This window comes from Morchella sextelata, assembly GCF_020137385.1.
Source record: "Morchella sextelata strain SCLS chromosome Unknown scls_20, whole genome shotgun sequence".
In the NCBI taxonomy this organism is placed as follows: Eukaryota; Fungi; Ascomycota; class Pezizomycetes; order Pezizales; family Morchellaceae; genus Morchella; species Morchella sextelata.
Window position 1 is genome coordinate 212,859 of NW_025408635.1, and position 12,745 is coordinate 225,603.

Here is a 12,745-nt window from a genome sequence, read left to right on the forward strand (position 1 = left end):
GGTGTCATGTTATCTTAGATTATAAATTGCGCTCGTGATTCGGTAGGAATATACGTGTCTAATGTACATGTATAGATGTATCAAAGGACCCGAATCCTAAAAACTACATGTAAAAATGAAAATGAAAACGAAATCAACATGTTTATTCAACTCCCGCAGACAATCATCTCATGCTCGAGCGCTCATGATACCGTCAATTCGAATCTCGATTGATACATCTTATATTTCGCAGTTGTGCAAGCTAGGTTCATTTGATCTCGAGAACCGCCCCCCCCCCCCCCCCCAAAACTTTACGATTCTTCAGTCGATCAGGCTATTCATCGATTCTAGCACCAGTTATACAGATATAGGGGCTGCCCAAAAAATTTCACAGTCGTTGATAGAAAAAAACAGATATAATTAGTCACTTCAAAATATCTTCATAAGCTTAAATCCCTCTACAGGTCAATACATGTACATGTAGTTAACTGAGACTACCCGTCTAGATCTATACGGGGGGCTATTATATAATGTAAGACTTTGCAACTCTAGGTATAGTAAGTTGCAAATTCGTTTTGCATTAGCAAGGATTTTGAATCATTAGAAATCACTCGAATATCTAACATTTGTTTCTCTTATGAAACCCTTGGCTTTTCTACAAGAGAGAACATGTGCCGGATTACCGACTGCGATTTGGTTACAAACACATGTACATACATGTACTATACATGTAGGTAATGCCTATACCTGCGTACATTAGTGCTATCTTAGTCAATTTTTTAAAGTTAATTGACTGATTTAGAGTTTAGAGACTGCAATGTACACGTACATTAGACCAGCGAATACCCAATATGAATTCTCGGATCTTTAGGATCAAACTCCCAGTATCACACGCATTACTATAGCTTCTTCCCCTCTTTTATATAGCAACTCGAATCACGATCTCATCACCAGTCAATCTTTGCTGAACTGGTAATATTTTACCTCCTACCCACATACCCACTCCATAGTATCACACTGCTTCTACTCAGTACGTTAGTAGCGATAGAAACACGGTCTTAGGGGTAGGTAAATCAATAAAATACCCTCGGAAAGGACATGTACTGTTTAGTCTCTCAAGGAACTCTATATGAGGCATGTATGTCCATGTTCATTGACACGTCACGATAAGTACGTAGAATACCTTTCAAAGCATGTGAAGCTCTGCATACAAGGTATGGCCACAGAACACTTTCATACTGATACTTCCCATACTGGAGCATGAGGGGCGGGAAGCTGAGCGGAAGTGAGCCTAAACTTCTTCCGAGATATATCTGGCATACGCGCGTACACTGACGATTCAACAGCCTCCGATAGTCCCCCGACAACCGCCCGTACCTCATTTTTTACAAATAACTTTCTGAAACCTTTGAATTCAGCTAGACGGCATTTCTTCCACTACAGGGCCATGGTTGATTATGGTCACGTCAGTTTATATCCTATATTGGGGGACTAACACCCAGATCATCAAAAAGACCAGCAGGTGGCCTAGGCTGGCCAACCAGGAATGATTTACAATGCTGAAGCTTCTCCTGAGTGGTTCATGCCAATTATCAGGGAAGCTCAAAAACCACCAATCCGCTAAGATTTCTAAAGGCTCGAGGGATAATCACATCTAGATCTGATCCACGTAGGTAGGGTGCAATCCGATTTTATGTGGCCATACGTACGTGTTGTTTCATACCAGGCCGTCTTCTGATGATAAGTATTGAAACCTACTAAATAATGTATACAAATACTTATCTACGTCATCATATATCTACATGTAATATTGAACAACGTGATAATAACGTGTGGTGCTACTCCGCTTTCCCACTGCCACGTTATGGTGCTGATCTTCAGTTGCCTTTAGTCACTCGCTTATTTCCCCGGATCGTCCAGATATATCCCTCAACGGCTCCGCGGAACCAAACTTCGAACTCGGGAGCTAGGATATCATCGACTAGGTTTCCACGGCCAGATAACAAAACAAAACCGACTACAGGGAGCTCGAAATTGGTATTCTACGATCTCGATATATTAAACGGTGCTATAAAAACTTCTGACAATATTCGAATGGCCTAGGTCAATTGATCAAAGATGACCCTTGCTGATATCATGATATAGCAGCCGGCAGGCAGCAGGTAATGGCAGGGTACGTAAGTCTAAGACTCTTTCTAGTACACCCACCTCGAATCTATGCTGCAATAAACCCTCTGTATTCACGGCCCTTAAAACTACTTGGTGGATTCATTACAAATGGCATAACTAGAGATTGAGGTCTAGATATCCAACTTAAATTTCTAAGCCGGGGTAAACGTGTTTAGGGACGGAAAAAATCATTTGGATGACCGGAGACTTCCTTGCGATAGAGTTGGACAGACAACTGTATTTCAAATCCCAGAGACCACAGTACGTATACAATGTACGCAATGGGCCTTTTCTTTCAAGGATATATCGACATGGAACGCAATTATATAAGAATAATTCGGAGAAAATACAATCCCTGATCATTGACACAGTTATCTAAGTCGAAAATATCAGATCTACGCCGCATGCGAATAATCAAATAGGAAAACCTCGCTCAGTATTCCGTAGGTCAGGGAGGATCCGCGTACAGTGGGGTTGGTGACTTGATTCACGAGAAGAGGATTTTCGAGACCTGCAGAGGCTATGATAACAATAATTGGGCTCGGCAAAAAAAACATTTGCGCAGAAATTCACGGAACTCAGGGCAAAACCTCTTTTGGTCTACCCCACAAAACTGAAAGTCAACCTCCACATTATGCTAGTAAAGTCGAAACATGATCTTCGAGGTCCTTAGGCATATCCCAGCCAATCGGCGGCAAGATCACCGCAGAGTCAAGGTTGCTCTACTCTGCAGCCGGAGGATCTACGGTTTCCTTTCATGCTGTTTCAGCAGTGACTCTAGAGAAGGGTTATCAGGTTATGTACCGAGAACATGTCCCCTACTCCCGGCGTTTGTTTTTCCCGTTGATTAACTATTTACCACAAAGTTTTTCGCTATCTGAGAATCGTTACATGTACATGTCTAATTTTTTCCCCTTAACCAAGTTATTTTCATTGGAGAATTGGCACGGAATTGAATGACCTATTTTGACAATATTTAACCGTGATGATGGTTTTCACACATAGAAAAAGATCACTCGGATGAGTACGTACAGTGTTATCTTTGACGATATCAAAACCGTTGTTCCCGCTCTCCGTCCGTTTCCGTGTCTCCAAAACCCTATTCGCTAAAATGGCTATCTTACATGTCCATGGCTCACTACCCGCTGCAATGCTAGGGCGGAGGTGATATTTCGAACAATTCCCCACAAATCAACGGTATTTGGAGCGGATGTGGCGCTAACTAGATAGCTGGCTTCCGGCCGGGGTCGTGAAAATCGGTAAGGACTATCCCGGGATCATCGGTAGATCACAATTCTAAGCTAGTAGAGATCCGAGAGTCGCGGCAGCGGTATCCTCGAGGCTCGCTACCTCCCTTTTTGAGACCCTGAATTTCATTCTAGGTGTTAGGGTACAGCCCTGAATTATCCGGAAAGCATTGCGGAGAACTCTATTTAAATAATAAGCTAGCCGGTAACCTCGCCGGCGGGCCCGGGGCCGCACCGAGACTCAGAAGTTCGGGGTGCACGGTGATTTCGAGATCGAGATGACTCCTACTACTCCTTCCATATCGGTTCGAATATATTAACATGAGTGAATATTAGAGTTGGCAATATTCCTATCCAGTGATAGTGGAAGTGGTACAAGACTCCCGCGGGCCGGAATTTATTCAAGAGATCCGCAAGGATATAGAGTTAAGATGCTGGACGAGTCCTGATCGCTTACATTCCCTGAAAGGAATATCTCCACTGCTGAAAATATCTGTCTCTGGATGCCGAACGCTCTTAGTTTAAACCTTTGACACTATCCTCGTTGCCAGAAGTCAAGAGCGAGTGACGACTGATGTTGCTAGGCACATATTACCTAACTCTGCAGGACATTCCTCACTTCCTGGTCATACATTGTCCAAATAGCCTGTATCCAGTACTTAAGCTTTAAGGCTCGGGCAGTGTTCAGCAAGAGCCCTAGAGTCAATAAAGCCTCATTCATTTACAAGCTCGGAAAGGTATAATCCGGCGCGGCCGTACAGTACCTAGGCATCGAATTCATCTGAATCCATCATGCATGGAATAGTCGATTCTAGTGATCTAGGTTTCACCGCCAAGAGCTTGGTGTTTCACACCGTTGACGCCAGGGATGACGACATACGGAACCTCCAGAATTAGAACTGACCGCACAGACTTCCTGGAATTATAGCTCACGTAGGATCGAACAATGGAAGGATATTCTCTGAGAGGTACCTACATGTGTATTATCTCCACATACGTATTCAGCCTTTTTATCAATGAATCCTAGACCCGGTATAATGGTAGACTGCAAACTTTGAACTACCCATTCCACCTATGACCGATGCTCACGCAGGACGAGATGAACAGCCTACATATGTACTTCATATCGATAACCGCAAGCAAACTACGCAATCTTGCATTTTTTTCCCCCCCTTCATAGCACGTGTTCGCGGCTAAATTAAAGCCACCTTTGTCCGACTCTTAAGAGATATTCTCGGAAAATAGTGCACAGGTATGACTGCCAATATATGCCACCTCCAGTCCTACAATTGCAGTCCTATTCATGTATCCCCTAAACAATTAATGCTGGGATGAAAGCAGGCGCACCGACTCTCTCGTAGAACCACCACCTGCAAACAAAATTGCGGGGTACAATACAGCATCCCTGATCATGTAGTTTAGGACAAGCATCCCCCGTTTCTTTCACATGTACTGTTGAAGCATAACCCGGCTCGCTAACTGTGAGAAACAGTTTTTCAGTGTCAATGATTATATTTTCGTACATCCCCCGTTTCGATTAGCTTGGCATATATTGCTCGGAGGCACCGGAGAAATGCATGGTCCAAGCTTCCTGAAAATCCCGACTAATTTTTCTTTTACCTTTTTTTTCTTTTTTCCCGCTCCTTTTTGCACCTGAGACAGTTTCTGCCGACCAGTCTACGCATGGTGATCATGATAACCACAATTTATTACGGTGCGCTGCATAGAGTAAGGACTCCGGCTGATTCAACTTTTTCTAACATGTGGGCTCTAGTTAGAGAAGGGGGAAAAGCCATGTCCGACTCCACGGCATAGTGTTTATTTTGTTATACTTTTTATATTTTTTTTTCTAACCCTCGGCTTCTTGTTCATTTCGCACAAAAAGAAAGGTTGGTTCACTGATCAAGACGTCCACCGATCGGTCATTTTCCAGAATCAATCAATACCGGTACACACTGACTAAGTGCCCTTTTGTTTTGTTAATTTCTAAAAGAACCATAGCAGCTGTCAGAATAGAAGAGTACATACTCTAAGTACTGATGCATGCAGTAAATAGCAGGTGCTCTAGCATGGTCTGCTCGTACTCTACTATAATATCTGATACTCTAGCGAAAAGGCAGGAGGCTCCGGTGAGAGAAGTGTTGAGAAATTGAATCAATTGATAAAAGCTAGTTTTGGCAATACCATGCTCGCGCTCGATCACCTTACCAATGCGATGGGAATATATCATCAAGGCATCGCAATCTGAGACGGTTAATAGGCCTAAAATTCTGCATTGGCTTTTATTTTCGGCTGTTCTTCCTTCGCCTAGAAATGTAACCAGGCATCCCGGATAGCGTGCATACATGCTCTACATACCGACCTACAGCTGTATTCTACTCTCGTTACGCCCGGACGGACGCGTCGAGACAAAACTACATACCTTCTCGACCTTCAAGAGTGGCTAACCCGACATCACGGGGACAAGCAACAACGGAGCAAGGTTCTTTACAGTACTGTTGACGATAGTGGCATTACCGAATTTCTTCCTTTCTTTTGCGCCCCTTTTCTCGTTCGAGAAAGTAATTATCCAGGGGAGCTACTAGGTACAACTTCACATGTACACAATTTACTAGTCTCGCTTCAGGGTTGTCGGAGGTTCATGTGGGCTAAAGGCGCATGGTTCAGTGGCTCCGGGTACTTTGGATAGCTGAATACCTAGTGTCAGCTAGGTACTCCAATATATGATATGATATGGGATAAAGAGGGTAAGTAGCACAGCGTTAACACCAATTACTGAAGCCATGTAAGGAAAGGTGCAAGTGGGTACTCTACATATCCCCCAGGCTACATACCTAGAGTAGGTACAGTAATAACGACATCGAGTTGTTGGGTTTTGTCGGGAAAGCTTGCCACATGGCTTACGACGTCCGTGTCCCTTTCTGGGACGTTCTTGCGAAAAAGAGTGCGGAACAGTAGTTCGAGAATGTGTATGGTGTATGGAACAGAGTGTCTACATATCTGTAAGTAGCTGGTGGTCTGATATGATATTCCTATACGATAGCGAATTGTTGCTGGGTAGGTCACAATGGGGAGATCTCGAGAGGATCCTGATACGTTTGGCAGAAGGAAGTGAGTAAGATCACCTATCGTTGATTTAAAGCTGATAATGACAATACCTACATGGACATGTAGTACATACAGGAGGCTTAGGAAGCCTAACCATTGCCCTCATCGGACTATTTTGCCAAGGCCAGGTACCGTAATGGAGAACAGCGGCTACGGATAATAGTGAAGCTCACATCATGCCGTCGTGCATGAAACATTTCGGAGTCGCCAGACTTTGTTTGCTGTTGCCACTCACGAGAGAACAATTAAAATCACTGCTCGTTCGCAAGCTGAAGGAGACCCTTCTATCGTTGCACTGAAAGTTGAGGCCCAGATATCACGGATATCGCCGTGATGTTCTGAGGCTGGATGAGTGCTTTTTCCTTTAGAGGATTCTCGATCCACATCGATATCGCGTAAACGTTAAACGTCGAGTCTTGGGCCCCCCTTTCTAGGCCGCGGCTCTAGCTTTCAGGAAGTCTAGACATATGGGTACATATCTCAACTCGATCACACTCCCTCACTCTACTAAAGTCCTTTACATAACTCCGGCACATGTTTTCCGTATTCTACATTGCAACGCAAACCCATTCCCCAATAAGAGAGAAAAATAAAAAAATAAAAAAATAAAAAAGAAGAAAGAGATATAGTATACGTACAGAAAGAGACTCGGGTTATCCATAGTAGTTACTCTACCTACTCTATCAGGGTACCTCGACATTGAATTGCCGGTAACTATAGGTATACTTGCATATTGCCAAAGAAAGTCCGCAAACGTCTGACCCACACTCTTATTCTTCTTTGTGATTTTGGATCTGTATCACACACGCTAATAATTACCACAGGATGAAACTATACGGTCACACTGGTTCTTCTGAAAACGTATCCATTGTGAGTCGGCAATTTCCCCCTTTCAGGTTTCAATCAGCCCAAAGTCTGTACTTGTACCAGGTTGCCATGTCGTAGGAATCCATATGGCTTGCATTCATGGCTTGCACCCTCAGTGGACGGCGGAGCTTTCTGTACCAGGGCGTTCACGGTATTTTTTGCTACTGCTGCTGCTGCTGATGGTGGTGGTGGGAGTCCATGGATCTAGCTCGCTCTACTCTCGTGAAAGGCCCCGCATCGGGGTTCCTGAGGTATTGGGTCCGCCCGGCCATGAGTTTTTTTAGTTTTCTATTTTATTTTTTCCACCCTACATACAATATCGTTAGGTGGTGGTGGGTAAGATGTGATATATTAAATAGCCCTATAGTGCCCGGGGGCTTTCAAGATTTCCGTATTGTATTAAAGCACTCGAGTTCGCCCTTTACACTTTCACTGTTATATCCGGCAGCATTCATTTATTCCTTTGACCAGATCAGATCTCTCTCGACAGCATCTACGTCTACGCTTTCAATCAATCATGAGCACCTCAAAGGTTACTTCAAAGACGACGGCCAGTGCCATCGCTACACCGGTGGAGATGGATGCCTCCTCAAATATCAGTGCTCCCTCCGCAGAGTACGGTGGGTGGAAGAAGAGTGTTTATAAGGATTGTGAGTAGTAATTAGCATAATAATGTCTTGTCTCTTGCTACAGAAACACTTTACTGACTCTGCTTCGTACAGATGCACTTCAGATGGTTAGTCATATTAGCTTTACCAGTACTAGTTTATACTATTACTAGACATCTCACTATTCTTTTTTATTTGGGATGTGCTAATGTAGTTGATATTCCCATTTCCAGGCCGTTGAATTCATAGGTAAGCCTGCGGTGCACCGCTGATCATTCCCCTCCCTCACCTCCAAATGTCTCATCTCCATGATGATCTCCCAGTAGAGCAGTGTAAACTAACCAACGTATCCTTGCTCCTTCCAGGCACCTTTCTATTCCTCCTCTTCGCCTTTGGCGGCACCCAAGCCGCAAAAGTCAACTGGGACTACGCCGCCCCGAACCCCGCCCACAACCCCACAAAAGCCGTCGCATCGCCCGATCTCCTCCTCTATATCGCCGTCGCTTTCGGTCTCTCACTTACAGTAAATGTGTTTGTCTTCTACCGTGTCAGCGGTGGGCTCTTCAACCCCGCGATCACAACGGGACTTGTGGTCATTGGCGCGATGAGCCCGTTGAAGGGAGCTTTGCTCGGTGCGTCGCAGTTGCTGGGAGGGATCGCTGCGTCGGCGGTGGTTGCGGGATTGTTGCCGGGAGGTTTGGCGGTCGGGACGGCTCTAGCACGTAAGTATTCCCAGGACCCCCGGGAGTCGCATATACGCGAAGTGGGGGGAGATCGAGTGCTGACAGTGTTTGGTGTTTGGTGTTTGTGTAGCGGGAGTTTCAACTGTGCAGGGTTTGTTTCTGGAAATGTTCTTGACTGCGGAACTCATGATTACGATCTTCCTTGTACGAAACCCCTACTCTAGCTATAGTACTCCGGCCCGCAAGTTCCACAAAACATAAAACTAACCTCCGCTCTTTCTCCTTAATTCAGCTTGCCGTTGAGAAGCACCGCGCAACGTATATTGCGCCTCTTGGTATCGGCGCTTCCTTCTTCATCACCCAGATGTTCGGTGTCTACTTCACCGGAGGTATGTCGTATAGTTCTCTCCCAAATCTAGAGCTCCTCCTCCTCCTCCTGTCCTAGCTGCTAGCTTAGCTACAACCATAGCTATCATTCCCAACCCGACTGTCCCATATATATATGTACTACCGGCCCAGTTTCTAACACATCCATCTCACTCGGCTAGGCTCCCTAAATCCCGCACGATCTTTCGGCCCGGCTGTCGTGACAGGCGACTTCCCAAGCTACCATTGGATCTATTGTAAGTTGCTTGATTCTCTCCACCGATAATGCCAGCGCATTATATGTTCATTCTTCCTTCTTCATTCCTTCCTTCCCTGGCCCCTGCTCCCAAGACACCCGTTAACAAAACCGCTTCCAGGGCTCGGACCAGTAATGGGCGCATGCCTCGCCGCAGGAGTATACAAGATCCTCCTCCTCGCAGACTACACGACCATCAACCCCGGCCAGGACGAGGACGGCCTCACCTCTGTCGAGGCTGTCCTCACCGCCATGCGCAAGGGTAACGGCACCACCACCAGGGCCGAGGGCGACTTGGGCAGACGCGGAGAGATCAGTATCGTCTAAGAGAAAAAAGATTTTTCCGGGAGGGTATTTTTTGGGAGTTGCTGTCATTCTCGGCACAGGGGGCTTCTTTTTTTTTTCACTTCACTTCTACTTCTGCGACTTTTACTTCTTCTTTTGCCGAGGCTTTTGCTTTGTTTGATGGGTCTTCTTTATTTTTCCTAGCTTGTATTGTGGTTTATTGTTTGTGTGTTCCATCACGACGGCGTCTTTGTGTGCCTGTTTTTTATTGTATCAGGTATATCTGGGTTATAGGGAAAGGGTTTTTTTGATTTCATTTTTTCTTTGCGGGATCGAGGGTATAAAATTACGGGGGGCTAGGTTTTCGGGGGAGGTGGAGGATCATGTTGCATAACGCATTTTTTCATATCCATTATATCCATTATCCATTATCCATCATTATCATCATCATCCATATTCGTTTCTTTGCTTTAGGGTAGCTTGCTTCTCTCTGTATGTCTGCATAGGTACGATACGAATACGCATATGATACATACATATATGAGGAAAAGAGAACAAGAATTAATACATACTTACATACTCTATTCACCAAATATTGCTTTTTCGCCCTTTCCCGCTTTCCGTTTCCGTTTCGGTTTGTCGCCTTGAAAATGCAATGGAAGGATCATGACATGTGCGGGAGAGCATCTAGAGGCGAGATCATGTCAATCAAAGTGTAATAATATGCAATGCCAATGCATGTAGCGCGCGCGCGGCGCCGCAGATTGTCCAATTTCCATACTCTACAAAATATACAAAACGGTTACATATTACTCCTTACTCCTTACTTCTTACTGTACCAACTTCCACTTAATTCGTATCCTTGCTCCTTTTGTATTGTTGTTGTTGTTGTTGTTGTGCGTGAACGACCTGTAATGGGGTTGTATACTAGAAGGAGAACGGTAGAAAGAGTCGAGAGACACTCACAGCATATCGATTCACAAACATCGTAATGAGAATTAGGGTACAGTTCAGTCAGTGCAGCGCAGTCTCCACCCGCTGTTGCGCGCCTGCAGAACTGCAGAAAGGAGGGAGAGAAAAAAAGCATCCGCTTAATTATAATCCCATCAGATGGACGACTGCCCGCCCACAATCGGTGGCTTGCTTGCGACGCAATTTAAAAAGTAAAGAATAAAAAAGTAATAAAAAAATAAAACGCGATAAAAAAAAAAAAATGTGATCGCATATCGTGGATGGAATACGACATTGGCTACACACATTGTCCATTGCGGGAGTAGGCTTTCTGGGAGGAGGAGGAGGAGTAAATGTCATAATTACTTTTTCTCTGGCTCTTAGCTCCCCTGCTATTGCTTTTTCCTTCCCTTCCACAAAAAGTGAAAGTGCGGGGACGTTCGCACGAACCACTGTTAGAGTATGTGTAAGGGATAAGGGTCGGAATCTCACGATCGAATTAACGAGCGCCCGGTCTCAAGGCTCAAGAAAGAAGGCTGAAAAATGACCGGCACACGGACGGAGCGGAGGAATACATACATACGTATCCTCGGCCCCGTCGTCAATATGTCTAGCGACGTAGGTGGAGCGTGTACCGTACTAGGCGGTCGACCGAATTAGATTCTGCTCACGTCTCACTGCAATTGCGATCTGTCCTGTTGGTGTTGTTAGTGTTGCGATGAAAAGAAAAAAGGGTACTTTAGAAGTATCGTCACTTAAGGCTGACAACAGGCAGTCAGGCAGACAGGCGATGCGGTGAGAGGAATTGAGTTGAGCTCATGATCATTCGCCATCGTGGGAAGTGATGTTTAAGGAGGTTACTAAAACCTCACGATAGTTGACGTGGTGGTGCGCGTGTGTCATGCGATGTCACTCGACTTAGACCCCCATATCTAGTCGCGATAGAAACTCTTAACGCAAATTACTAAACCTCCAATTTGCCAACCAAGCCCCCTTGCTGTATATCGTCCATTGATATTTTAAAACCAGTAGACATCTCAAAACATCTCACCACCTTTCAGTCCTCGTGGCAAGGCGGGACGAGTGACATCTCATGTTCGAAACACAGCGTAACTGAATCCTGTAGGCTCCCAGCTCTTGCAAGCATCGATTCATCGGAAACAGAGATCGACCAAACCCGCTTTCTTTCTCTCAGCCCACTTCTACCAGCAACCAGTGTACACTTCTAATCATTGCATTAGCACATATTACGCGAGTAAATAGGGCGAACCAGCGATATCCCACAAACTGTCAATGATATCCACGTTTTCCGCTACGCTGGATAAACTTTTCGCAATCACCCCTCCCTTATTCAATCAGATCTACAGTGCCTATGGCGAATCCCGGGGTCACGTCTGTTTATTTTCATTTCCTTTCCGCTCATTCGCACGTCCCATTCTGCAGGCAGAATTCCGGGGGGTTTTGCCTCGCGTCATGTCACGGATGGCAATACGTACGCGCAGTACTAGCAGAGTACGTGCGGCTGCATAAGCGTGTGTCTGTCTTCTCGCCGCATGACTTATATATCCCGTCCAGTTGTGTTAGACACACTCAAAGATTCAGAGCACCGGACTGTGAGCTAGGGTCGGTAGTCTCTGCTTGCTGTCAGTCAAAGCTACTCACTAGATGAAACGTTAGGACCCTTTTTTGAGTGGGGGCCGAGTGAAGGTGAAAAGCTTGGTTTTGTCTCGGGGCCTCGGGGGAAGGTGTAGTTTGAGCTTTATGTTTACATAGGTGGCTTTAGAGGTGGGGGAAGCTCTAGATCTCTTATTCTCACGATGGTGGTCAACTGAGTCTTTGGTGTTCTGAGGCTGCGCAGAGATTCGCACGGACAGCACATTAACGATAGATACCATTCAAAGCGATCGATAAAGCCCGGATTAATTAACGGAAAAACTGTCTAATTCTAATTGGGAGATAAGAGATAAGAGATAAGGACCCCGAATCAACACTTACTAAGCCAGGGAGACATTGGTTTGGCCAATTGAAGGCAGCCAAATTCGCCGCTTGACCTTTGCGCTTTGGTTGGTCCAGAGGTTGATGCCGAGGGGATGTGCCAGTTAACTTGTTAACCTAGGGCAAGTGAAATTCACACTCCCACAGATATTAACACATATTGACGAACTGTCGCCCTCCTGACTGAGAGAGAAATGCGGTTTTTTTCTTCTTTCCAATGGGTTAGGGTTA

The 12,745-nt window shown here is 45.3% G+C and overlaps 1 protein-coding gene across 1 annotated transcript; it reads left to right on the plus strand.

Moving 5' to 3' along the window:
- Positions 1-7,887: 7,887 nt before the first annotated feature.
- Positions 7,888-9,610, plus strand: H6S33_006291 (uncharacterized protein; the record flags this gene model as incomplete). The annotated part of the gene is made up of 8 exons (XM_044837976.1): positions 7,888-8,020; positions 8,093-8,106; positions 8,212-8,227; positions 8,344-8,700; positions 8,792-8,865; positions 8,954-9,050; positions 9,210-9,284; positions 9,405-9,610. The coding sequence occupies 8 exons, from the start codon at positions 7,888-7,890 to the stop codon at positions 9,608-9,610; spliced, it is 972 nt and encodes a 323-aa protein (XP_044689818.1).
- Between the last annotated feature and the right edge of the window lie 3,135 nt (positions 9,611-12,745).